Source organism: Eurytemora carolleeae, unplaced genomic scaffold (assembly GCF_000591075.1).
Source record: "Eurytemora carolleeae unplaced genomic scaffold, Eaff_2.0 scaffold605, whole genome shotgun sequence".
Lineage (NCBI taxonomy): Eukaryota > Metazoa > Arthropoda > Copepoda > Calanoida > Temoridae > Eurytemora > Eurytemora carolleeae.
Window position 1 is genome coordinate 60,198 of NW_019396533.1, and position 27,853 is coordinate 88,050.

General features: G+C 32.8%; 2 protein-coding genes across 5 annotated transcripts; both read left to right on the forward strand.

The window, feature by feature from the left end:
- The first annotated feature begins 869 nt into the window (after positions 1-869).
- On the forward strand, positions 870-3,317 carry LOC111704978 (uncharacterized protein PF11_0213). The gene is made up of 4 exons (XM_023477388.1): positions 870-1,424; positions 1,814-1,909; positions 1,956-2,087; positions 3,109-3,317. Exons 1-4 carry the CDS (start codon positions 1,010-1,012, stop codon positions 3,315-3,317), a joined length of 852 nt encoding a protein of 283 aa, XP_023333156.1. The 5' UTR covers positions 870-1,009.
- An 11,572-nt stretch (positions 3,318-14,889) lies between these two features.
- On the forward strand, positions 14,890-23,486 carry LOC111704996 (protein msta). Of its 4 annotated transcripts, none has more exons than XM_023477409.1 (11): positions 14,890-15,085; positions 15,954-16,022; positions 17,241-17,285; positions 17,342-17,692; positions 18,023-18,206; positions 19,298-19,392; positions 20,964-21,113; positions 21,510-21,681; positions 22,114-22,234; positions 22,782-22,858; positions 23,318-23,486. In XM_023477409.1, the coding sequence occupies exons 1-11, from the start codon at positions 15,012-15,014 to the stop codon at positions 23,432-23,434; spliced, it is 1,455 nt and encodes a 484-aa protein (XP_023333177.1). In that variant the 5' UTR covers positions 14,890-15,011; the 3' UTR covers positions 23,435-23,486. The 4 variants fall into 4 exon arrangements, 3 of the variants coding, with proteins under 3 accessions (XP_023333177.1, XP_023333178.1, XP_023333179.1); XM_023477410.1 differs by having other exon boundaries at positions 18,026-18,206; XM_023477411.1 differs by having other exon boundaries at positions 22,782-22,846; positions 23,318-23,483.
- Positions 23,487-27,853: the final 4,367 nt, after the last annotated feature.

The window sequence follows — 27,853 nt, forward strand, 5'->3', positions numbered from 1 at the left end:
TATCAGGGCTAAAATTCTCACAAAGATTCTCGAGTTAATAAAAATATTCCTATAATGCAGGTTTTATACAAGAAATCACGGAAATTTTATCTATCATATCTCCAATTATATTTATTATTGGCTTATGAATATACACAAACAGGTGAATAAACAAATCCCAAAATTATTTTTTATTTTACATAATTATGTATCTTTAAATTTTGGACAAAAATTAATCTAAACATTTTTAAAAAAATTTCACCCAAATTTCTTTTCTTTTGTTCAAGTTCGTTGTTCATTAGTTATGTTTTGAGACCGTATCCTGTAAACAATGAGCAGTGCTTCTGTTAATACACACCCGGAGAATAATCAGGGTTCAGAAAACCAGGAGATTTCTCCGACAATAGATGTCCTGTACTACAAAACTATCGACCCTGAAAAGGTTTTTAATCCGTCCTTCTCCACCCCCCGTACCCCGCCTGAACCTAGAGAACTGAAACCAAGACGTTTAGATACTTGTGTTCAAACTGAGCAAGTAGGTTCGAAACCAACCGTTCTTCGATCCCAGGTTATAGATTCTCTCCGGAGTGTTGAAGAACTTGATAAGAGGAAGGAAAGAGAAGAAAACTTGTACAGACTAAAGATTGAAGATTATTACCCACAGAACGCGGTTATCAGCAGGCTTAAAGGGATTGTTCAAGAACTTTTAAAATACTCTACATTTTTAAATATTCAACAAATCATATTAGTGCCTTCTAAACGATTCTCTGAAAACCACGATTATTGAGATATCTTTGGTTTTCTGTTTTAAATTGATAGCCGCGGCTATTCTAGAATGCAGTTGGTAGGTTTTTATAGAAAAATTAGAAAAATTGGCGACTTTCTTAGATTTTCATGAAATAGAACTTTTTAATTGATTTAGAAATAGATTGATAATCTCTTTTAAGATGCGTACGGTGGTAGAGAAGCGTATGTTACAAATGCGTACGGCACAAGAGATTCCTATTTACGGGAAGCGTACATAAGAAATATGTACAAACGTGAGGATACTAGAAATTGGTTGGAAAATAATTATAAAGCCTTTAAACCGTATAGTTTTAGGGAAAACTATAGTTTTAGGGAGAACTTAAAGAACTTAAAGAACCCGGAGAACTCGAGTTTTAGAGAAAACTTAAAGAGAACGGAAAACTATAGTTTTAGGGAGGACTTAAAGAACCCGGAGAACTCGAGTTTTAGGGAAAACTTAAAGAGAACGGAAAACTATAGTTTTAGGGAGGACTTAAAGAACCCGGAGAACTCCAGTTTTAGGGAAAACTTAAAGAGAACAGAAAACTTTAGTTTTAGGGAGAACTTAAAGGGAACGGAGAACTACAATATCCGGAAGAACTCAAATATAACGGAAATCAGCGGTTTCATGGAGACCCTAAATGAAGCGGATAACCAAGGTTTTTTTCTTAAAGTTTTAAGATCTAAATATTTTTATTTCGTTAAAAGTTATTTATTTTTATATTACTGAAAATCAGTTAAAATATAATTAAGACGGGTATAAAGATAAAGGAACATATAGATGCCACAACAACTCTCTTTAAAGTTTAAAAAAGCTTAACCGTAAGTAAAGAAAATGTGTTTTGTGTAACTTGTTTTATATCTGGGACAAAATTTAATGAATTGGGTTGATCGTTGAACTACCTACGCGCCGGTTCAAATCCCCGACTTACTCATCAACTCATTACCTAAATCATTATGAATCTTTAAATATGAATCGGTGATTTAGGATTTGGACCGGCCACAGGTAGTTCAGCGACTTCTCGCAACATATTAATTCCGATGTCAGGATTTGAAGAAAACAGGCTGGATACAGAAGACAAGGTTGCATGTATTTTGAGAGAAATTCAGGAGAAAATCAACCTCAAACTTGATCAAATAATAGGTAATTATTATTTATATTATTATTATTATTATTATTATTATTCTAGATTTGAAAGTTGAAAGATTGGATTCTGAGCTGAACTCCGTCCTGTTAAACCTGAAGAATGAGTTGAACCTGATCCAGGATAAACTAGTTGTAAACACTGACAAACAGAGAGAGGAGTTAAACCAGATAACAGGTTTAATCAATTTAATAAAGCTCTTCGCTCATATATATACTTTGCTTGTCTGTCTGGTTGTTTGTTTGTCTGTTTGTATCTAATAAACGTCAAAACGGCTGAACCGATCGGGCCCAATTTTTTGTGGGACCTAGCGTAACCTCTAAGAAGGTTTATGGATGATCGAATTTTCAAAATTTGCCTCTAACAAAATTCGATTTTTGAAAATTTGGAAAATTCCCGAAATTTTGTTTTTATAAAATCCGCGAAGTTTTTGTTTGTTTTTGATTTACAATGTATACAAAGACAAAATGTTCGCCATTGAAATAGAATATGGGCGCGCCCTAAAACGCTAGTATTCAATATTGCACTAACTGGGGAATTTAGAGATTTGAGATGAACTTAATAAAAAGATAAAAAGTTTTATTTTTATCAAAAGATTTACTCAGATGTCGGGGTATTAGACATGAACACTACTGTCGCGTAGTAAAATGTCGACAGTAAGAGAAGAATACTACTGTTGCGTAGTAAAATGACGACAGCAGAGGGAATGTCGACAGCAGAAGGAATTTTTTAAGAGACCCTTTATTTATAGAGTTATATGCTTTTAGATCTATTTTGCAAACAAAAATATTTAAATGTTTATTTTTTAATTAAATGTTTTTAATCATAAAAAGTCAAATTTTTGAAAAAAATTATTTTTTTTCAAATTTTTCTTTCTTTCCCTTTAAACCTTAAAAAACTATTTGCATGATACCTTGAAACGCAGTCAGTTTTAAACAGTTTTAAATGCAGTTTCTCTGTAAAATTTACTGGTGGAATTAGATTTAAAAACAAGGAATGAAATTGACAGAATTTTCGAGATAAGAAAAAAATAGGAAATCTTACTCATTGTTACTCAGATAAAGGTTTTGTGTTTAAAGGGCATATAAATCTATAAGTGAAGGGTCACTTGAAATTGTGTGAAAAATCCCTTTAAGTCAAGGTTTATGTAAATAAAGATAATATTGTTTCCACCTAAATTGCATCAAACATGTTTTAGAAAGTTTGCACAGAACTTCAATCAACCTGGAGAAACAAAACCTAGAACTGAGAAATCTCTGCTTAAAACTAGTCCTGATGCAGACCGAAGAGAAGAATGTTCAGGATCAAACCCCCAGTATAGATGTAGGACCCGGAGAGTCTAACGACGGATTTGTATCTTTAGACGCGACGGGAAAGAAGAAGTGTGGGTTGTGTGTGCTTCTCTAGATACTTGGGAAAGTACTGGAATTAATAAAGATTTAAATCAATTCCATATTGTCAATATTTAGCAGAGAGAAGAAGTAATTATAGAGCAAGTTATTGGCCGTCTTTTAAGCATTTATCTTTGAGGTGATAACTTTTGAACATTTCTCCTTGCCAAGGTTTCGTGGTGGAGAAAATTAGTTTTAAATCATTTTATATTAATTCCTGTCGATTCAGAAGTTGACAGCTTAACATCTGACAATGCAAAGTACCGCCTCCCCGCAAAGTACCCCCTCGCCTCCCCGCAGACCTATGTCTTTATCAAGCAAAGTCCAAGTATAAAGATATAAAGTATAATAAGTATAAAGTCCAAGTATAAAGATGCAAACTAGATCGAGGAAAGCAAAAGATAATTAAAAAGTCAACAAGGCAAAATATGAAATTTGCTAGTTTTCTGCATTTCAAAAACCATTTAGTTAACATAAAAGTTTAGCATAGATTTATTTCTTATAGAAGAAAATTGTATTGTAAAAGTACAATTAGACCCATAAAACTGTGGAATAAGAAAGAAAATAATTATGCCAGTAGCTTCAAAATAAACTTTTGAGTACAATGGGTCTGTGCACACTGCACAATTGCCCTGTTTCATGCTTATTGAACTATTTATTAAAACGTTCTCTTTCATACTTTATTCGAAAGAACACAAGAATTTCTTCTAAGAGTTTGTTCCCCTTTATGTTTTCTGATTAAAGTTTGAGAGTTCTGAGCTGGGCACCCTCTCATTTAATTTCTTCCAAGAGAGAGGATTCTAAGGTCGGAGCTGGGATTGGTTCCTGAACCAGGGAGAGCAGGGACGGGATTGGTTGAGAAGAGAATATTTTCTCCGGAGAGCAAGTAAAACTGAATTTCCCCGCTTTAATTAGTTGCTGCAAAGTTGGGAGAAGAGAAATCCTTTTTAATTCAAAACTAATCCAGCTCAGAAAATTGGATTCTCCAGGGTTTACTTTCTCCTTGGCGGGAGAAGGATCCAGGAGGGAGAAGGATCCAGGAGGGAGAAAATTTTGAAAAAGAAAAGTTTTTCAATTTTATATCAGTCATTTTTATCTTATCTTATGATTTTAAAATCTTCACCCCTTTATAATTTAGTTTGTTAAAGCCCTGGGTCTCTAAGCAAGGTTCGGCACTAGACAGATTCAAATATATTTGAAAATAGTTTTCTCCTTGAATTGGTAATTGGGAAATATAGGTTTATCTAGGTTTAGGTTTAGGTTCAGGTTTAGGTTTAGGTTTAGGTTTAGGTTTAGGTTTAGGTTTAGGTTTATGTTTATGTTTATGTTTAGGTTTAGGTTTAGGTTCAGGTTTAGGTTTAGATTTAGACCTAGGTTTTGGTTTGATCCTTTGTTATGATTTTGTTTAAGGTTAGGTTTAGATTTATTTTTAGGTTTATGTTTAGAGTTAGGTTTAAGTATAGGTCCAGGTTTAGTCCTAGCTTTAAGTCTAGGGTTAGGTTTAGGTTCAGAATTAGGTTTAGGTTTAGGTTTAGGTTTAGGTTCGGCCTAGCTTATAGTTAAGGCGTTGAAGCTTTGATTAGATTTTGGTTAAGGTTTATGTTTAGGGCTAGGTTTAGGTTAGGGTTTAGGTTAAGGTTTAGAATTAGGTTTTTAATTAGATTTAGGTCTAGGTTAAGGTTTTAGGCTTTAAAGTTAGGTTTAGGTTTAGAGTTAGATTTAGGTTTATGTTTAGGTTTAGAATTAAATTTAGGTTTAGATTCAGGTTTGTTTAGACTGAAACTTAGGTTTAGGTTTGTTTAGGTTTTTAGTTACTCCGAGTAGAAGGTAGAACTAGGGATTATGATTATATTTACTCCGGGTCTATGGAGAACTAGGAATTCTGATTATATCTACTACGGGTATATGTAGAACTAGGGATTCTTATTATATTTACTCCGGGTATATGGAGAACTAGGGATTATGATTATATTTACTCCGGGTATATGGAGAACTAGGGATTCTGATTATATTTACTCCGGGTATAGGGAGAACTAGGGATTCTGATTATATCTACTCCGGGTATATGTAGAACTAGGGATTCTTATTATATTTACTCCGGGTATATGGAGAACTAGGGATTCTGATTATATTTACTCCGGGTATAGGGAGAACTAGGGATTCTGATTATATTTACAAGTTTCTAAGTTGACAAGAGGTTGAGTAATGAGTAATGAGGACATTGTTTAAGTATGCAAATTCAGGTTTATCAATGCTCTTTCAAATTTCTTTAAAATAGTTTATTATCATGAAAGTTTTTTTTCTTGTATCAAAAAAGTATTTCAAGAATTTTTTATTTTTAAAAACTTTTGTCAGCAACGTCAATGTCAGTTCACAATGGGAGAATACTTCATACAACCTTTCATTTTGGAAAATTATTACATTTAGCTTTTCATAATTTATATCTATTCCATTCTCCATTCTTTTATCTAAACATTTAGTTTATTCTATCTATCACTATCTATGTCTATAAATTAAACAAGACATTCATATATATGTTGCATATAGCCGGCCAAACGGCTGAACCGATATACTGAAATTTTTTGTGGACAATTGTGGGTGGCTGGGGGGTGTTATAGGCTAAAAAAATTAAATTTTTTCCACCGACAACGCTGGGCCCTTCAGTTAGTATTATATATATTTATATCAGGGCTAAAGGAATTGAGTATTTGCCACAAAAAACAAATTTCAAATTCATATATCTTTGGAACCTTTGATATTTCAAACTTAGATTATTTCACCTAATAGAACTTCATAGTTTGAAATTTTAAAGTTATACTACATTGGGTTGCAAAGATATAAGGATTAGAAGATCAGAGTTTGTGGCAAAGACTCAATTCCTTTATAACGGTCGCAGGACCTCATATGACCCCAAGGTAGAATTATGGATCATAAAAATTGAAGGAAAAAATCCTGGAAAAAAAGTAGAATATTTTTAGAAATGCACCTTTTCGAATGGAAAAATCCGTTAAACTTTGAGAATGAAAAAAATGGCCGACTTTCAAAGCAACAGTTAAAAGCTACAATTATTTACATTATTTTTAATATTTTTATTCAAATCATTCCCTTATCTATTCATGCTATTCTTTAAACATTTATTTAAAATTACCTTCCATTCAAATCTTTTTTTAACATTTAGTTCATTATAATAAGTATTTTATTTTTTAAACATTAGATTGGTCATTTAATTTTCTATTTTATTTAAAGGGTTTTTTTTCGTTTTTCATCTTATCCTTGAAACATTTAATGAAGAATGCTCCCATTTCATTCTATATCTTAAATTCAATTTGAAGAGTCCTCCATTCTGTTCTTTAAACTTTTAACAAGATCTTAATATATTTCATTTTCCATTCTATCTATTCAAAATTTTATTTATTCTATACATCCATTTTATCTCTCAAATATTAGATTGTTACTTCCATTAAAATTATAAAATTGTCCATTCTTTTCAATTGAAGCATTTGTAAAATCCATTTTTATTCCATTATGTTATTCAAACTTTATAGTTCATTCCATTTTCATATTTAGTATAACATTCTAGTCAAGTATAGGCTAGCCTAAAATGTTTTTCTAATTACAGATTAAACTTTTTAAATAAAGTTAAAAAATTATATTTGATTTTTTTTAAATCTAATTATTGTTTGACTTTTTTTTTCATTGCAAAGGTTTTTTATCCTCGCACAAAGGAACTGAGTTTATGCCACAAACTTATATCTTTGCAACCCAATGTTGATATTTTCAACTATGAGTTCTATTAGATCTAATATGTTTGAAATATCCAAGATTTACACCATCCTGTTGCAGAGAATAGAGATATGAGGATTAGAAAATTGAAGTTTGTGACAAAAACTCCTTTGGTCCTTATCTCCCGTCCTCCATACCCCCCTGCCCCCTCCTCTTCTCCTTTCTCCCAACTCCTTGGCATTAAAATATTATATTCTCGTTTACTATGGAATGAGCCCATTAGTCTAGATAAATGCTGGGTTCACGTGAAGAGAATGGTTTAAAGGGTTCGCCGAGATCTAAGATATATCTTTGCAAAACATTACTAGGGATAGGGGAAGGCGAGGGGGAGGGGATGTTTCTATACATTTTGCCAAATTTCTCATTTCAGTGAATTAAGTTTTCCTGTGCTCTGGAGAGGGACTGGAGAGGACGGGAGAACCTGAACTTGTTTCCAAGTTTCAGATCCCTTTAATCAACTTTACAAACATCTTGACACAAAAATTAGAAACTTCAAACAGAAATATTAGAATTATCAGAAATATGAAGCTAGATATTAGAAATATCTTAAGGCAGAAATATCAGAAACATCTTTAAACAGAAATATCAGGAACATCCTAGAAAAGAAACATAAGAAATAAAATAAGAGAATAAATAAACCCGTTTAATTAGGTTTATTTTTCTGATTTTATTAATATTTTAAACATAATTGAAAGTCAAAAATATGAATCTGAAAATATTCCGCCTCAACCAACGACAAACTTTCAAATTTATGCAAATTACTAAGATCTTATGCAATTCTTTTCAATAGGCCTTCAGGGAGAGGAATTATGTTTACATGTAAATTAAAAATTTACAAAATTTCAATTCTTAAATGTATGTTACAAGTATTCCCCATAGTATTGATTTGTAAAGTTTGTAAAGAATGGGGGGGTTGCATCTCCCCCCCCCCCCATCTCTCTTCTAAAGATGGAGCTGTATTCCCCCCTCTACTGGCTCCGGGGAGTATAAAACTCTGACAAGTTTTCTAGAATCTTGTATCCTGGTTGGTCCGAATACTGGGATCCAGGATCCGCATAATCTGCAGATCAATACTTTCCAACTTGAAAACATGGTTCCAAGGAAACTCCGGAGAAAAGATGGAGAAACCACGGAAACTTATTCTTCACGAAAAAAGAGAGAGTGGGGAACGTTATTTTTTGTAGAAAATTTTTAAATGTTTTAAATCATATAGAAAAAAAGCTTTTATTCGGAGATTTAGATTTTTCTAGTTAAAATAATATTTTTTTTTGATATTTCTTAAATTTGTTTTAAAATTAACGCTACTTGATGAACTAGGGTGGATATTAAAAAAAATTTTAAGACAAAAAAAAACAGAAATATCTCAAATTTTAAAAGTCGGAAAAAAAGAAAAATTAGATGAAAACAATACTTAATAAATAAATCGTTAATCATTTTATTCAACTGACAAGACATTCATATATATGTTGCATATAGCCGGCCAAACGGCTGAACCGATCGGGCCCAATTTTTTGTGGGACCTAGCGTATCCTCTAAGAAGGTTTATGGATGATCGAATTTTCAAAAATTTGCCTCTAACAAAATTCGATTTTTGAAAATTTGGAAAATTCCCGAAATTTTGTTTTTATAAAAATATTAGAATATTAGAATATTAGAATATTAGAATATTAGAATATTAGAATATTATGTCAAATTTCATAATAAATTCAAACCTACCTTTTGCAATTTGATGTTGAAGTCTAATTTTTTAATATCAGGGTTGGAAAGATATTTGGATTAGAAAATCAGAGTTTGTGGCGAGTATTCATTTTCTTAGCTTTTCTCCTATTTAAAATCTAAACTAGAAACTACGAGATCACAAAGTCGTACCACCAGTGATTTTGCAGGAATTATACTTATGTCCAAATAAAGTGATATAATTGACTTTAACAGATTTCAAATCCGGTAAGAATTTAAAAAATAAATATCTGAATCTTAAATTATAAATAAGAAATTTATTATTATTTTGATCTGTATATTACACATTTTTAATCAATATCAATATCCGTCGTTTATTAAAACATTATTTATTTAAAGAAGAAAAAATACAATTTTTTTAATTTTCATGTCCATTTGCAACCTTTCATATTTCATGGTTCCTTAAAATAAATGTTTAAAAATCTCAAGTGTTGATATCTTCGATCTGAGCTGAAAACTTTAGAATTGTGGATATCAGGATTAAGGCTTAAACCACTCTTTTTCTTAATATCCAGTTTAAATATTGCTTGTTCTCCACATGAATTTAAACTCCAGATAAGCTAGTCCATCGGATATCTGGATATTTCATTCTAAAGTTTTCAGCTCAGGAAGAGAAAGATTTTTCTTTAAATTTCTAAGCATATTGGTTAATTTGATTTAATTTTGATTTTGCTGAATTTATAACTCCTTATTGCTACAGTCACTTTATAAAAGAAAATAAAATCTGGTTTTGTTATGAGCTTTTTTAATGAAAATTAGAAAAGAGAAATAAGAGAAAATGAAAAGAGAAATATCTGTTATTGTTATATGCATTTCCTATAATGAAAATTATCTGTTATTGCATTATTTTTGTAAAAAATATCTCTTTTTGTCATACAATTGTTTTTAACAAAAAATATTTGTTATTTTTATACAATTCTTTTATTAAAAAATCTGTTATTGTATACAATTCTTTTTTTATAAAAAGATCTGTTACTGTAAATAATTCATTAATAGAAGTGAGATCTGTGTAATGTTAAAAACAAATTCATTCAAAAATTGTATTATCAATCATCAATAAATCTCTTAAAAGTAAACATCTGTTAAATATGAATATGGAAGTTAAAATATTTAAGAATTTTTGTTCAATCCTCTTCCTTTGTTAAACATTAGCTTAAACTTGTAATTTGAGAACAGTTGGTAATATAAAGCGTGTTGGTTCTACGCGGAGAGGAGGTCCTAGCGACCCCCAAATATTTCACGGACCTAGCAAACCCTAACATCCTCGATTTTTCCCGGGCAATTTATTTGAAAATTTCCCTTGCATATTCTTTCTATCACAACAACTTGCTTTCCCCGCTTTCTCTAGTAAATTTCCAAGTTTGTCGCTAGATGACTCGTCGGTAAATTCTGGATAAAATAATCCACGAAACTAGCGACAAATTTCCCCCTAGTGGATTAGAGTGGATAAAAAAAAGAAAAGTTTAATGGCATAATATGAAAAGAGAATGAGTTTGCAAGAACTTGTGATATTTAAGAGCCTAATGTGGAAGATACCGTCGTTTTTTCAACCTTAAAAGCGTTTCTTTCATTCCCCTAATCTCCTTCATTGTTTTTGAATAATGAGTCAAATAATTATACATTTAAACCAAAATCGAAAATAGTCAGTTGTCAAAAAGAAGATAGATGAATATCTGGACCCTTAGCTGTCAAGGTTACATTTGTGAAATGCTATTCTATTCAAGGATCGTCTCACTTCAAATTATGTCTACAATCCCTTTAGTTAATGGAGTTAAATCTATTGTTTTCATAATCATTTCATCATTTTTTAAATGCTCAGAATTAGTTTCTGATTTTCGTTAAAAGCTGCAATTTATAAATTATGGATGACGTGACTGCACATTGCGGACAAATTCTAACCTCCTTAAAAAAACTCAAATCACGATAAAAAATATCTAAACTAATTTTTTTCAGATTTTCTATATTTTTTGTTGATCTGTAGAATTGCTCGAAGATGGTTTTGTATATAAGTTTCTTTTATAGAACAGAAAAAATATAATTCGATTTATTTGGTTCAGCCGTTTTTACGTTTTAGATCAACATACAGACGCAAGAAAATCTGCGAGGAAATTATAGAAAATTCTAGATGAGCGCTGAACCAAAAGATTAAATGGCTGAAAGAGAAGGGGAATACAAGGAGAGTAAATATAAATTAAATTTACATTTTTAAGCAGAATTTGAGATACGAAGCTCTTCTAACTTCTTCAAAATTTTAACCCAGTGTTTGAAAGGAATGAAAAGGAGAAGGGGAGAAAGAGGGGGAGGGGGAAAAGAGTAGAGGGATTTATCTGAATCTTAAATATGTTGGCAGGGGGATGTATCGGAGAAGCTGGAGAAAGAACCCGGAGCAGGACGGATGGAACGAATTATTAAATTAGAAATATTTCTATCTGTCAGTTTCCCTAAACTAGACTATATAGTAAAATATATTAATCTAATTAATGAGAATTTATATTATACTTAGTATAATCCTTGTAAAACTTCTAATGTTTTATTATCTTTGCAACCTGACGGTGTAAACTTTAACTACTTTCATCTGGAATAATGTACAATCAAAGTCTATACGACATCATGTTGCAAAGATACAAGGATTATAAAATTAGAGTATAAGACGAGTAATCAGTTCCTTTTTCTAAATGATATAAAATTTGTAACATATTAATTATAAGTAATGTAAACCCAGTGATATAATTAAATAAGAAATGAATTATTTTAATTTATTTCCTTTTCTCTGCTGCATTCATTTGCAAGTTGCTTCTACAGAGAAACCACAATTGAAAAATATCAATTTTCAGATTTTCAGATACAAAAACAGGGATGTCTCCATTTCTTTTTCTCAGGCAAACGTGTTAAGGAGACCGTTGTGAATCGTGTATGTAACTTGTTAAATGGAGGATCACGTAAAAACAGATTTTTAGGAAGAAATGTGTTAGAAAAGTAGAAAAGTAATTAGATGATGGTTTAGAAGTAATAAGATGGTTTAGAAGTAATTAGATGATGGTTTAGAAGTAATTAGATGGTTTAGAAGTAATTAGATGATGGTTTAGAAGTAATTAGATGATGGTTTAGAAGTAATTAGATGATGGTTTAGAAGTAATTAGATGGTTTAGAAGTAATTAGATGATGGTTTAGAAGTAATTAGATGATGGTTTAGAAGTAATTAGATGATGGTTTAGAAGTAATTAGATGGTTTAGAAGTAATTAGATGATGGTTTAGAAGTAATTAGATGATGGTTTAGAAGTAATTAGATGATGGTTTAGAAGTAATTAGATGGTTTAGAAGTAATTAGATGATGGTTTAGAAGTAATTAGATGATGGTTTAGAAGTAATTAGATGATGGTTTAGAAGTAATTAGATGGTTTAGAAGTAATTAGATGATGGTTTAGAAGTAATTAGATGATGGTTTAGAAGTAATTAGATGATGGTTTAGAAGTAATTAGATGGTTTAGAAGTAATTAGATGATGGTTTAGAAGTAATTAGATGATGGTTTAGAAGTAATTAGATGATGGTTTAGAAGTAATTAGATGGTTTAGAAGTAATTAGATGATGGTTTAGAAGTAATTAGATGATGGTTTAGAAGTAATTAGATGATGGTTTAGAAGTAATTAGATGGTTTAGAAGTAATTAGATGATGGTTTAGAAGTAATTAGATGATGGTTTAGAAGTAATTAGATGATGGTTTAGAAGTAATTAGATGATGGTTTAGAAATATTTTAAACTAAACTAAACAAAAGTAAACTGACCAGTATAGTTTGAAGACTGAAGAGCAGCTGCAAACTGATAGGAAGGGAATCTCAAATTGACCAGTCCTAGCTCTAGGTCCCTCTCAGAGCTGACCAGTGTTTGACCAATCCTAGCTCTAGGTCTCTCTACTAGCTCACCTGAGTGTTTTACCAATCCTAGCTCTAGGTCTCTCTACTAGCTGACCAGATTGTTTGACCAATTCTAGCTCTAGGTTCCTCTACTAACTGACCAGAGTGTTTGACCAATCCTAGCTCTAGGTTCCTCTACTAACTGACAAGAGTGTTTGACCAATCCTAGCTCCAGGTTCTGCTATTAACTGACCTGAGTGTTTGACCAATCCTAGCTCTAGGTCCCTCTACTATCTGAAGGTTCTAAATAGACTGCCTGAGTTTGTGGGTTTGTTGGGCAGTAGAAGGGAGAGGGTTGAATCTCATCCTCTCCTCCCATGAGAGAGAAGAGGGTTGAAGAGAGGGGTCCATAAATGTACATATGTATAGAGACAATAGTAATTACCCTGGGCAGTCTAGTGACCAGGCCTGGGAATCGAACACCCCTCTCCGGCTCATTTGCATATTCAACCATTCCGTAGCGGGGACTGGGACAGGGGGGGAAGGGGTTCAAGGGGACTATAGGGGTATAAGGGGGGGGGGGGCGCTGGACCCTCCGTTTTCCCATGGCTGAGTTGTGGCTTCAGCAAGGTTTTGTTTACAAGCTGGGTTGCAATACGAGAGAGAAAGGAGGAGAATCTAGTTCTCAAGTTCTAACAATTAGCTAGTGACGGGATGGAAAAGGATATGATGAGAGAACCCAGATTGAATACTAAGTACCCTGCCCAATACAAACCCATCATAAACTCAAATACTATTTAACATCTATAATATTCTTCTATAGTTCTTGGTTAAAGAAGAGAATCTCTAAATAATTTAAATTATATAAATGAAAGCTGTAATCAATATGTTTATTAATATGTTTATTGTTAATTTATGTTTTATATTTATGTTACACTAGGGTTTTAGGGCGCTTCGCGCCCATATATATATATATATATATATAATATATCAATATTCTTCCAATAGTTTTAAAATTTGCATTCTAAATAGGGTTTCCAGTCGTTATTATGTTTCGCGTAATTACATGTAATTACGCTTTCTTTCATTTACTGGGCATCATTTCATGAAATTACGTGTTAATTATGTATACGAAAGAAATGAAAATTATTTCGCGTAATTGTACGTATTTTCACGTGAGTGAATACTCTATTACGTTGGAAACCCTAGTTGTAAAGGTTACCAAAAAAGTGTAATAACATGTCTGTAGTAATGTATCACTACAGGCCAAGTGGTCGAAACTCAACGTCGAACCGAGTTTAGAAGATAAAGGAATTGAGTCTTTACCACAAACTTAAATTTTCTAATATATATATATCTTTGCAATCTGATGGTGTAAACCTTTAATATTTCAAAATTAGATTATTTGAGCTAACATAATTCATAGTTTGAAATATCTAAGGTCTTCAGCAATCGGTTGCAAAGATATAGCGAATAGAAAATCAGATTTTGTGACAAAGACTCAATTCCTTTATTTATGGTAACTCAGTGGGTTACCGTTATGGATGAGCATTGTTTTTACAAACTTAAGGTTTTTACTTTAAAAGTGCTCTTCGGATATTTTTAACATGTGAACATAATAGTTTTCTTTTTTATGTTAAGCAAAATTATTAATCTGACCAACGATTTATCAAACCAATCGTTTAGAATATTCTTCTGGAGCCCGTAAACAATCCAATAACCTTTTCAAACAGTAGTTACTGTTAGGTTTGAAATCAAGCTGTTTTATCTCAGAAGTAAATTAAACTGCAGGAGAGAGAATACTGTTTAATATATCTTGTTCATAATTTTGGAATTATATTAAAATATTTCAAATGAAACCAAATGAAAATTTATTACAACGATAAATACAAAATCTAAAATGAACCCGTATACTAGATAATTTAAGCTTCCTCATGTTTTTAATAATTTGAATACTGTCTTTGTTCATACGATTTATACGAATTAAGAAGAATAAATATTAGAAAGCTACGATATTGTTTTCCTTCTTTAGGAGTTCTGCTTTCTTTTTAACCTATGACAGGTGAACTGTCACAACAAGGGCCAGGACAGGCTGGTACGTGTTGACCGACCCGGCCTCCAGGGCAGTCTGGTACGTTCTGACCGACCCGGCCTCCGAGACAGGCTGGTACATGCTGACCGACCCGGCCTCTGCTTTACGCAAGGGTCAAACTAGACCTCAGTTATCTGTTACATTTCGCAGAAAGCAGACAGTTTACACAAATTCCCAACATATTAACTGTCAAACCGGACCAACAAGGCTGCAATACTGTACAATACAGTCGTGCCGGTTCAAGAATGTCTAAAGAAAGCGATTCCAACCGGTGCTTTCTGTGTTTTAAATCTTCAACGCTAGAGTGCTCTGAATGCAGGTAGAGAAAATAAGCTCTTTAAATTCAATGAAAAGATTTTTCATCGATATTAAATGAAATGGTCACTGTAACAGTTTAGGTTTTTTTTAAATCTAGATATTTATTTAAAATCTGTTCCGGTTATACATAATAATTTTTTTTGGTGGATTTAAATATTAAAAAACATTATAATTTTAACATATGTTACGACGTTACATGGTTGCAGATTTTTGATTAAAACTTTTAATTTAATTTAGAAAATACAGCTATATAAGAAAACTGATCAAGTTTAATAATAAGAATTTTCTATTTAAATTAAAAGGAATAACTCAGTAGAGTTTTTTAATATTCTATGTAATCTTTAGATGTTACAACATTATTTAACATAAATTGTACAGTACATAGTACATAGTACAAAAGTACATAGTAGTGGAATTATCCAATCATAATTTTCGATAAAATAAAAGTTGCAATAATTGTTGTAAACCGTTGTATACCGATCATTTTCCCTTTTAAACTTCCATTGAGCCAGGTCTTGTTCCAGGTCTTAGTTTAGGGTTTTTTATAAGTAATCAAAACACCTATGCTGAGATCAAAATAGTAATATTTACTATTTCTCTTTTGTTTAAGTGATACAAATTAATGTCATGGAACCGAATCTGATTTATTGGAGAGGTTACTGCAAACTACCAAGGTTAAAATCTTGATTCACCGATTCAAATCATCTAAAATCTTTAATTTTGAATCAGTGATTCCAATTTGAACCGGCAGTTGGTAGTTCAGCGAGCTAGCTCAAATTCATTAAATTCGGCCCCTGTAGAAAGATTTATCAACAAAATTGCATCTGCAAAGCTTTTGTTTTGACAAAAATTTAGTTTTACAAATTTAGGTTGGTTTATGCGTGCAGTACAAAACATCTCAAGGAGCATAGAAATGGAGACTTTTGCTCTCCGTTCAGGTAAACCATCTCCTTATAGATTAACTTTCTCCTTTTAAATTAAATATTTTAGATTAAACCTTCTCCTTTTACATTAAATATTTTAGATTAAACCTTCTCCTTTTACATTAAATCTTTTAGATTAAACCTTCTCCTTTTACATTAAATCTTTTCGAATAAACCTTCTCCTTTTACATTAAATATTTTAGATTAAACCTTCTCCTTTTACATTAAATCTTTTATATTAAACCTTCTCCTTTTACATTAAATCTTTTCGAATAAACCTTCTCCTTTTACATTAAATCTTTCAGATTAAACCTTATGCTTTTACATTAAATCTTTTAGATTAAATCTTCTCCTTTTACATTAAATCTTTTAGATAAAACCTTCTCCTTTTACATTACATCTTTTAGATTGAACCTTCTCCTTTGAGATTTAACGTTTTCCTTTTAAGGTATACCTTCTCCTTTCAGATTAAACCTACTTTTAGGGTAAACCTTCTCGTCTTTTCAGGTTGAACCTTTTCTCTTTAGGTTAAACCTTCTTTCATGCTAAATCTTCTTTTTCTTTAGAGTAAAACTTCAGGTTAAACCTTCTCCTTTCAGATAAAACCTTTTCCTTTCAGGTTAAAACTACTTCTTTTAGGTTAAACCTTCTCTTTTTAGACTAAACGTTCTCTTTTCAGATTAAACCTTCTCTTTTAAGGCTAAACCAACTCCTTTGAGGTTAAACCATCTCTTATTGTTCACAGAAACCCTTCTCTTTTCATTTCAAAGCATTTTTTAAAGTTCTAAATTGAATACATTTCTACCAATAGGATTTAATGGAATGAAACCTATTCTGTCAGATTCTATCAACACTGTTTTAAACATACTTTCTCATCGTATGCATAAGTCAGAGAGACAAAATCTTATATGTACCATGCAAATTACCGTACAGACCCAGTCAGAGAGTGTACAATCTTATATGTACCATGCAAAGTACCGTACAGACCCAGTCAGAGAGTGTACAATCTTATATGTACCATGCAAAGTACCGTATAGACCCAGTCAGAGAGTGTACAATCTTATATGTACCATGCAAAGTACCGTACAGACCTTCTCAATTAAGATCTGAGAGGGTCTGGCTCTACTCTGCATAGCACTGGTAGGAATGCATACACTCTCATCTGACTAGTGCTACGATGAGTAAGTATATTAAGACAGCGTATGTTAACAGAACAATATTTATTAATTCCAGGGTTGAGTTCAGAGACGATGTTGGGAGGTATTTAGTATCAACCAGGTATTTTAAAATTTATCCTTAAACCGCATTTTATTTCAATATTTAATATTTTTCAGGAATATTAAGAAGAAAGAGTTAATTTTAACAGAGCCCCCGTTTGTGACCGGACCGTCCCTAGGGAGGGGCCTGGTTTGTGCTGAATGCTTGAAATCTATCAAGATCTCGGTTCCCTGCTTCTCCTGCAATATTCCACTCTGTAACCAATCCTGTGGAGACAAGGCAAACCACAGGTTGGAATGCCAGTACTTCCAGAATCCCCTACTTCAGGGTGCACTCGGAGAAAGTGATAATGCTCAAACCGTTCTGGACATAATTCTTCCTTTAAGATATCTTCTGAAATCTGAATATTTACAGCAAACTGTCACGGATCTGAGTAAAGGAGAACCTTGGCCTGAACCTGAAACCAGGCAAAATTTCAAACTCTTACTTAATGGAAACAGACAAATCTAAGTGTTCGTCCATTTTAAAAGAACCATCAACACATTATCTTCATTTTTCGTATTCCATTGAAAACTGAACACTTGGTTACATGGTTTTCTATTGCAAAAAATAAAAATAAAATGTCCGACATTGCAGTCTTTTTTTCAGACAAAGCTTTACAGTTAATTTATGATTCTTTGCACTGAAAATATCTAAAAGTTGTGCAGTAAAATTATGGGTCTTTTTTATTTTTGAAAAAATCGGGGTTTAAACATTGAAATCTAACCATTTATTCTATTTGATTTGAAATTTTGAAGCAGTGGGTTAAAACAGGTTCTCTGCCTCGAGGAGCACAGGGAGCTGCTCCAGGACTGTATGAGAATAGTGTTCACTAACTCTAAATCTCTGGTGGATATTGGGCTCACGGGTTCAGCAGTTTATAATGTCTACTCTCTCATGAACCATAGCTGTGTTCCAAACACAAATCTAAGCATAGCTAAGGTAGAAATAGTGGGACCCGGAAATTGAATTCAATCACGATTTTGGCATTTTATACTTTTTCGTTTATAACGCTTATGTCGACGAAAAACTTTAACGATATTTAAACAATCTTTTGTTATAAAGCTAATGGTCTTATTGTTATCAATAGTTAAAAATCAACGTATGGGTCTGTTGCTGTGAGTCATGTTCATTGGATTATTTTAAATCTTAACATGAGTCTAACAGTTGTCTTCCATTCGAGAGTTGTATGTCCCACTGTTATTAGGATTAAATCTATTTTATCTAGGCTTTCAGGGCGCTTTACGATGTTGCTTTTACTACGACTACATTTTCTTCGTGCATTTTAAAACAAAACAAAATTGAAGATTTTTTTTCCGGCCCGTCATGCGACGAATTTGGGCCCGATCGGTTCAGCGGTTTTTACGTTTATTGAACCCAAAACAACCAACATACAAGTTAAATATATAATGTAAGAATTCCCTGTAAGGATAGGACTTTTTTTAAATGTCACAAACCAAACGATCTTAATTCTGTCTTCTGGATTGAATAAAATCTTTAAAATAAGCGAAAATTTTAAGATAAAAGTGAGACAAAATGAATACTGAAAAGTCGTCTTTCACTCTCGTTTTCTGTGTTTAACTCTTTTCTGAATATATGCATATACGAGACATTTAGGACGCTTTGCGCCCCTCTTTTTTGTAATTCTTAATAAATTTGATGCAACCACGCCTTCTTCGTACATTTAAGGAAAATAACGATTAAAAGCAATTGTCGTCGAAATTTTGATTAACCAAATTTAAAAAGGGATTTTCCCAATTAACAAAGGTACCCTTGAAACCTTTATCTGGTTAAAAATATGGGAGATAGGGTCGTTTTTCTGGCTGGAAAAGTTTTAATTCGGATAATTCTTACATTGTTTTCCTGCAACAGAAATGCTGAAGTCCCTTTTTGTAGAGAGACCACAATAGAAAATAACCAAATTTGAAAATTATTACCATGGATATCTTATTAATTTTTTTTAAGTACCATTGTGAACTGGACTTTCCCCTCTAGAAATAAATTTTTATAATTTCAAATATATATCTTTCTAGGATCTAAGTATCCGGGTAGTGTCGAATACAGATATTGGAGCTGGTACTGAGATCAGTACTAGATATGGAGGATTAAATATTGGGCAACCAAGGAGGAAGGTTTATAATCCTTTACATTCATTTATAAATCGACTTATTTTATTAATTTACTTATTCTTTTAACAGTGTACACTGTACATCTAGCTTTCAGAACAGCAACAACTGGCTCTGGCTCGGCGCTCCTAAAAGTACTCAGAGATACAGGGTGAGAGAGAGAAAATGGAAAACTAGAGAAACTTTAGCCAGGGGTGTATATCCCCCATATACACCCCTGCAGACAAATGGTAAAGAAATAAAAGGGACTACAAGAAACATTAAAGGCCTGCATTAATCTTTTAACGCTGTATTAACCTGGAGAATGAAGGTTTTTTACCTAGCAGGATCCAGATTTTGCTACCGGCAGCTTTAAATACACTCCTTAATAACAAGCCTGGTTAAATGTTATTCAGTGTCCGAACTCATCAGAAAGACTTTAATTCTTTCGATTGAATCTGGTTCTATGTGTAAGCATCAAGGGAGCTCAGAACAGTCAGGTTCTTATACAACTCTCTCCAGTTTCTTGTAGCTGAACAGAACCCTTTGTGGAATAACATGGCAGTACGCCCTACTTGGAAAAAAATATAATAGTGCAGAGAAGGGGGGGTTCTCACTCTCTCTCTTCCCCTTCCCTCTTGCCAGAAACAATTAAAATGGAAACATAAAAAGTAAAATCCTGATAGGTTGTGCACCATGCACTATGATACCGGTTTATATTCTGCCAGCTGCAAGGAAAATATTTCTGTAGACAAGGCCGTATTCTGAAGCACTGTGTCTGAGATGAACTTACAAGAATCAAGAATTCTTTTGTCGAAAAAATCCACTCCGATTTCTCATCCCATTTGTTATTATTAAGGCGGAATTCTGACAATGGAAATCCTCAGAATTTGCAAACCCTGCTTACTGCTCAGTGACTTTTTTCCAATGTGTAAGAATATTGAGGACACTGTGTTGAAGCTAACCTGGTTGTCGAGTCAAACATTACCGAAAACTTCAAATACACGGATATCTACTCACAAACAGTAACTTTCTATTATACTTAATGTGATATTTCTGACGCCGAGATATCAAATTAAAGAATAGTATGAATCAGAAATATGCGTCAAAATGCATTTTTCTCTTGTCTACAAGAGACTAGAATGCGTAGATCTAAAAGAGAAGAACAGAAAACAGATGAATGATCAGATAAAAGGAAGATAAAACGGTCGGAGAAAAATAAATCATTGCTTTAAATTTTGTTCAAAAAAATTCTTATTTTTTAAACTTGGTAATATTCGCAGGCAATAATCAACATTTTTACCTTTTTGAAAAATTAAGTAATTTAAGAAAAAAATATTCTCTCTAACTGCTTTAAGAAAAAGCAAAAAGACTGATTTTACACGGGTTTATTAAAAGTGAGACCAGAGCTGAGAACTTTTGAATATGAGTTAACTTTGTTTCTCATAAGTTTAACATTTATAAATCTTAAGAGTTGAGCTCCTAGCTTTAAAAGTTTCGAAAAAAGAGTTTAGTTAATTATCTTAATTCTCTCTCATTCAAAAGTTACAAGCTCAGATTAAACTTATTTGAAGGATTATAACTGATGGTTTAGATCCGAGCTTCTCTACCAACACTGGAGGTTCAGGTGCAAATGCTCTAGGTGTGAGGATCCTACGGAGCTCGAGACTAGAACTAGTGGGATTTTGTGTCAGGTTCAAGACTGCTCCGGGTACATTCTTCCATACACGTCTTTACTCTGGAGGTAGGTTCAAGACTGCTCCGGGTATATTCTTCCATACACGTCTTTACTCTGGAGGTAGGTTCAAGACTGCTCCGGGTATATTCTTCTATACTCGTCTTTACTCTGGAGGTAGATTCAAGACTGCTCCGGGTAAATTCTTCAATACACGTCTTTACTCCGGAGGTAGGTTTACCAAGGTCAGAACTTTTATGTGGAGCATCGTTAATCTGGAACGTTTGATTTCGATATTCAATGTGGGCCCTGTTAGTTTGAGAATAAAAGCTTGATCCTTCAATTACAGTTATGTCAGGGTTTGACCGTGTAGGTCTAATAAATTTTACGCTATTCTCATCTAATTATCTTTCATTAATCGCATGAATTTGCCCTTAATATACTTATAAATTAGTAACTTGCTAGGTGTGAAACCTGCCAGGGGATCTCTGGGTTAGATTATGTTCTCCGGGTTATCAGGAAAGCTGAGAGTAACATCAAGAACAATCTGGGAGGAGAACCTGACTCCGGGATCCTGGAGAAAACTATTTCCGTCCTGGAAACCTCGCTTCATCCAAACCATTATCTAATATCACAGGTAGAAAGAAACTGATTTACTCGCCTCAAACTCAAACTTTATCCTCCCTATTCTGATCGTGCAGACCATTGATATTTCAATTTATGAATTCTTAGTACAGCAAAAATCCACCACACCGGGTTCAAAGATATATGGATTAGCAGATTATAGTTTTATGAAAGTAATCGGTTTCTTTATAATTCCAACTCATCTATGTTCAAAATTTAGAACTTAAACAAATCTATTACAGTTTGGTTTTCGTTCTACAGTATTGGAAAAACCATCCGCAAAAGAAAAAACGAAATTTTCGAGCGAAACAGTTAAAACAACGAATTTTAAGATTTGCTTCAGTTGATTTCGGATTTTGGATAAAATTTAGTTCTAAGTCTCTTTTAAACAGTAGTATAGTGTAAACTATATATTTTGAAAATTTTATTTTTAAAATGTTTGAAGGTAAAGTTTGTTCTTGTAAGTTGGTATGCCCAGGCAGGAAGAGAACTGAGCAGAGAAGAACAAGAACGTATTGTTCAAGTATCTCTCCAGCTTATAGATCTACTACAGAGATTAGATCCAGGTATAGAACTGAGTAGAATAGAACAAGAACGTATTGTTCAAGTATCTCTCCAGCTTCTAGATCTGTTTCAGAACCTATATTCGAACTGAGTATAGAACTGAGTATAAAGAACTGAGTATAGAAGAACAGTATTGTCAAAAAATGTTATCATTTGTAAAATCAAGTTATTTATAAATCTAATATTTTTTGTGGCTGAAGAAAGGCTTAATCCAACAATCCAAATAGCAATTTTATCATTCATTTGGACGAACTGTTACATAATTAGATCGTTACAAAATATTTAGTTGTAAACTTACTAAAAACACTTTGAATCCACGAGGTTGCGTAATTCATATATGTAAAGCACTGGTCTCTGTTAAGTTTGTCTGTTTATATGTCCGATCATAACTCCTGAACCCCTTGACTCATTTGCCTCAAATGTTGGTGGGGGAACAACGGGAATGTTCTAACCTTAGTTTAAACTCTAAGTCGAGCGTGATCGACTTTTATAGCGAAAGTTTAGTTTCCAGACCAAGCTGGGTTCCCAATCTAGTTCTAAATATTCTAGTAAATGTAACACTGGGACGTGTTCTCCGTATTCTAATCCCGGTCTGGAGCCAGGCAAATAAACAGGTAAATAAACAGGTAAATAAACAGGTAAATAAACAGGTAAATAAACAGGTAAATAAACAGGTAAATAAACATGTAAATAAACAGGTAAATAAACAGGTAAATAAACAGGTAAATAAACAGCTAACTTGTAGAGAGTTTGGTAAGGAATCATTATTCAATAATTAGTACTATCCGACACCCCCTCCCCTTTCATACTTTTTTATTTTTGGAAAAGAGACTGAGGAATTTTACAGGTTAAACGGCATTTTAGAGAAAAATGTTTCATCGACGACCCGCGTAGAAAATTGTACCTGACCGCAACACTTTTAGTACACTCAAAGATCGCGAAAAAGCTTAAACACTTTTTTCAGAGACACTTTGTATATTTCCGATATCAATTAATATTATCTAAATATGAAATAATTTGGTTTCCCCGCAAGTTTAAACAAAAATATCGATAAACTTAAAATAACAAACTTTTTAATTTTTTAGGATTTTGAATCAGGCATTATTGAGAAGAAAGAATTTGAACGGAATAAATTAAAATGTTTTGAATTCGTAGATTTGTTAATTGCTTCTTCAAGTATTAATAAAGCAAAACCTAACTGATCCAATTCGATTGAGAAAAAATTTTATCAACAATTCCATTTTTTAGATGTTATGATTAGTATCATATAGTATCTAAGTCTAGGTTACAAACTCAAGTTTTCTAATCCCTATATCTTTGCAACTTGGTGATGTAATTCTTTGATATTTCAAATTTGGACTATTTGATCTGACAGAGTTAAAAGTTTAAATTATGAATGGTCTAAGAAGTTGGGTTGTAAAGAGATTAGAAAATCATAATTTGTGGCAGGAACTCAATTCCTTTGTATTGATAACAATTTGAATTACTTCTTGGGTGCATTGGATGATAATTGATTTTGATAATTTTAACATATTTTTTTTTATTTTTGTATAAAATTTTTTTTTTTTAGTTTTCTGTTAAAATATGTTATTTATCTTGTTTAAGTATTCATCTTCTACACTTCTCTTATCTAGTTTAGATTCAAGATATTTACTTCACTATTCATCTTCTACACTTCTCTTATCTAGTTTAGATTCAAGATATTTACTTCACTATTTGTTTCAAAGAGGTTTAATTTCAAACTTATAAAGTTGAGACAGGCAGAAGCTCTTCAGTGGTCAGTTTCATCTTGGCAGAGTTCAGAAAATAAGTTCGAGGATGGTGCAGAGTCCAGAATACATCTCCCACGAGAGTTAAGAGGAGATGTAAGACAAGTTTAAATTCAAATGAATTACTAAGAGATGAAACATGTGTCCAACTAGACATTCTAATTTACTTTACACCAACAAATATTTAAAAGAAAAGATAAAGATGAAAATATGTAAAAAATATTTAAAGGCATACAACTGATCTACAAAATAATATTGATTTCAAATATTTTTTCTTTCTTTTTTTCCCTTGATTATTAACATCTATATTTGAGTTTAGAATTTGGATCTAAAATTTTACATTTTGCAGAACACTGACTGAACATATTCTAGGGTTTAGCGAAGAGTAATGATCTTAATTTATAAAATAAAATTATAATATGATATAAACATACCCAATAAAATGAGATAATATTAAATGAAATATATATTATATTATGAAAGATGAAATAATATATCGTATATTTATATCACAGTGTAAGAATGATAAGAAGTTTAACTGCCTCTGCATCAAGGAGTATGAAATAAAAGGGAGATACAACTGACGCGGCCCGCCCTACCATATGATTATACATACTTTGCAGACGGGTACTCCATTTGTATAAGAAAAATTCAGAAAAGGTTATTGTATACGCGGGTAATTGTACATGCGAATATTTCTTATACAAACGGAGTATCCGTCTGCAAACCATGTAAAATCATATGGTAGGGCGGGCCGCGTCAGTTGTATCTCCCTTCTATTCCATACTCCTTGCTCCGCATATAGGTGCAGTAGATTTTCTATATCTCTCCGTTCTAGCATAGTTTACGGTTTTGTAGCTAACATTCGCGAATCAAATGAAGCTACAGGGAACAAAAAATAAACAAAATATCTCTTTACTTTTACCCTTCAAGTTTTCTAGTTCCAGTTAGTTACTGTGTGTAAGGTTGTACTGTTAAACTGTAATTGTATGTGTATGTGCACGTACCTATACATACAAGTGCAAAAATATACACATGTGCAAAAGGAGTTGAAACTTTTGAGACTTTCTTGTTAATGAACCCGGTTTCGAGCACTCAGTTTCAATTTTGATGTAAAATCAATGCTGATCTCATAGTTTAATCAGAAATTTTCGGTTTTGAGAAATATTACTCAATACGTAAAAAAACACACATTTTTTATATTGAAACCAAACTGAGTTTCGTTAATTAAACCTTTCTCAAGTTTCCTGCGCAAATATGCAGATTATTTGTTAGTGTCCATGTGAGTATTAATGCCCATGAGAACTTTTTAACGGTTACGAGATAAAACAATGGTTGAACTCCGCCCTTACCGTAGAGTAGGGAGAGGGGAGAACACCCAACCCTTCTCCGCAACCCTCAATGGTCAAGCATCAAAACAAAACATTTGACCATTGAAATATGTTTTCTTTTTTCTTCGTCCTCCGTGGGACTGTTCCCAGGGGGCGCTGCTTGATGGTCAACAAGTTCAGATTGACCAATGGGGGACAAGGTTTCAAATTCATCCTGCAATATGCAAACTTTTTCAGGCACAGTTCATCCTCGACCCTAGCACATTTTTCACCTTGCTCAGTGTGGTTTTGGAAAAGTGTGAATAGTGAAAAGTTCCCACGAGACTGCGCGCCGGAATTTTTTTCGGTAAGTTTACGCGGTGAACGCGCACACGCTTATTTTTTGGCATATTAAGTTCAGATTGCGTAGAGTGCGCTTTACGTTTCCTTAAATATGGGCTTTCAATTGAAGTTTGATCGTATCATCACTATAGTTTCAGTAGAAGTAAATATTTTCATTTACTGATAGCGCCGATTGAAGGATTCATATCTCTAATTGGATTATGAGATAGAAAGATGATGTTACCGCCATACTATGTCTATTGGTTCAGAATAGACACCAAACACATGACTGAACCCTGATTGGATCAGGCGCTAATGGACTCGGCATTCAAGAGTCTAATAGATAGGATTAGCTTATATGCTTTAGTTAAAGAGTCTGTAGACTTTATCCTGTATGCCGAGTCCATTAGCGCCAGATCCAATCAGGGTTCAGTCATGAGTTTGTTGTCTATTCTAAACTAATAGAAATAGTATTGCGGTAACATCTATCTTTCTATCTATCTCATTATCCAATCAGAGTTATGAATCCTTCAATCGGCGCTATCAGTAAATGGAAATATTTACTTCTACTGAAACTAGGGTGCAAGTGAACCCTTTCAACTTTTATCTGGAAAAATACAATTCCTTAGGTCACTTATAGAGTGAAACTCTGTAAATGGATCTGTCACTTGAAATTATGTCTGTACTCCCTTTAAAACAGTTTTGGACACTTGTATCACTTTCATTTTTAGTTTCTTAAACTGTAGCCATCTAAAAGTGGTTTAGTTTCTTAAACTGTAGCCATCTACAAGTGGTTTAGTTTCTTAAACTGTAGCCATCTACAAGTGGTTTAGTTTCTTAAACTGTAGCCATCTACAAGCGGTTTAGTTTCTTAAACTGTAGCCATCTACAAGTGGTTTAGTTATACACGTTAAAGGAACTGTAAACGTAATTTTAAGTGACCCTCCATTTATGGAGTGGCATGTTCGATTCACAGTACGGTATACCTGAAAAACTGGGTCCGATCAAAAATGAGATATCCACGTTTTTAACTTTGAATATTGATTATTTCAATATATGGGTTCTCTATACTTGCAGATTTTTACTATACACGAAAGAAATGGAGAAAATATCAGAATTAAACACTTTTCAATCTAGATAAATGACTATAATCAATTCCACATTTGGGATCAGATAAAGGTGACAAGGGTACCGTTGTGAATCAGGCATGTCCCTTGATAAATAGACGGTCACTTTAAATTACAGCAACAGTCCCGTTAACGAACAGTCCCTTTAACGACCAGTCCTTTTAACGACCATTCCCTTTAACGACCAGTCCCTTTAACGAACAGTCCCTTTAACGAACGGTCCCTTTAACGAACAGTCCCTTTAACGAACAGTCCCTCTAACGAACAGTCCCTCTAACGAACAGTCCCTTTAACGAACAGTCCTTTTAACGACCAGTCCCCTTTAACGAACAGTCCCTTTAACGAACAGTCCCTTTAACGAGCGGTCCCTTTAACGAACAGTCCCTTTAACGAACAGTCCCTCTAACGAACAGTCCCTTTAACGAACAGTCCCTTAACGAACAGTCCCTTTAACGAACAGTCCCTTAACGAACAGTCCCTTTAACGAACTGTCCTTTTAACGAACAGTCCCTTCAACAAACAGTCCCTTTAACGAGCAATTATAATTTCTAATTATTTACAATACACAGTATCAACGATTTGTCTAGAAAGCATTATCTAGAATGTTTTTATCTGACGCCAGTAGAAAATCTGTGAACATATTCTTCCAAACTTTAAATATATGGACATATGGGTTTTAATCAAATCTAAAATCATTGATAAACCTCCGGGTTAAATGTCAGCTGATATTAAAAACTTTAACTTTTTTATCTTAAAATAAGGCAATATAAAAAGTTATGCTTTTCCCCTTTTTAACCAAAAAAAGTTGTCTAAATTCCATGTTGTTGAACAATAACTTTTTTTGCCATCCCTAGAAATCGATAGATTAATAAAATTACAATAAACTTTCCCTTATTTGCACCATCACTGAAATTGTAAAAAGAGAAAAACATAAAAATTAAGTTAAGGGATATATGGGGTAGTGGGGGGGAGGGGGTGTTGGCGGCAAAAGTAGCGCCAAAAATAACAGAACTTTATATCTTTCCTTCAATTTCCTGATGACAAAGAAACTAGGGGAATATTTGTAAAATACA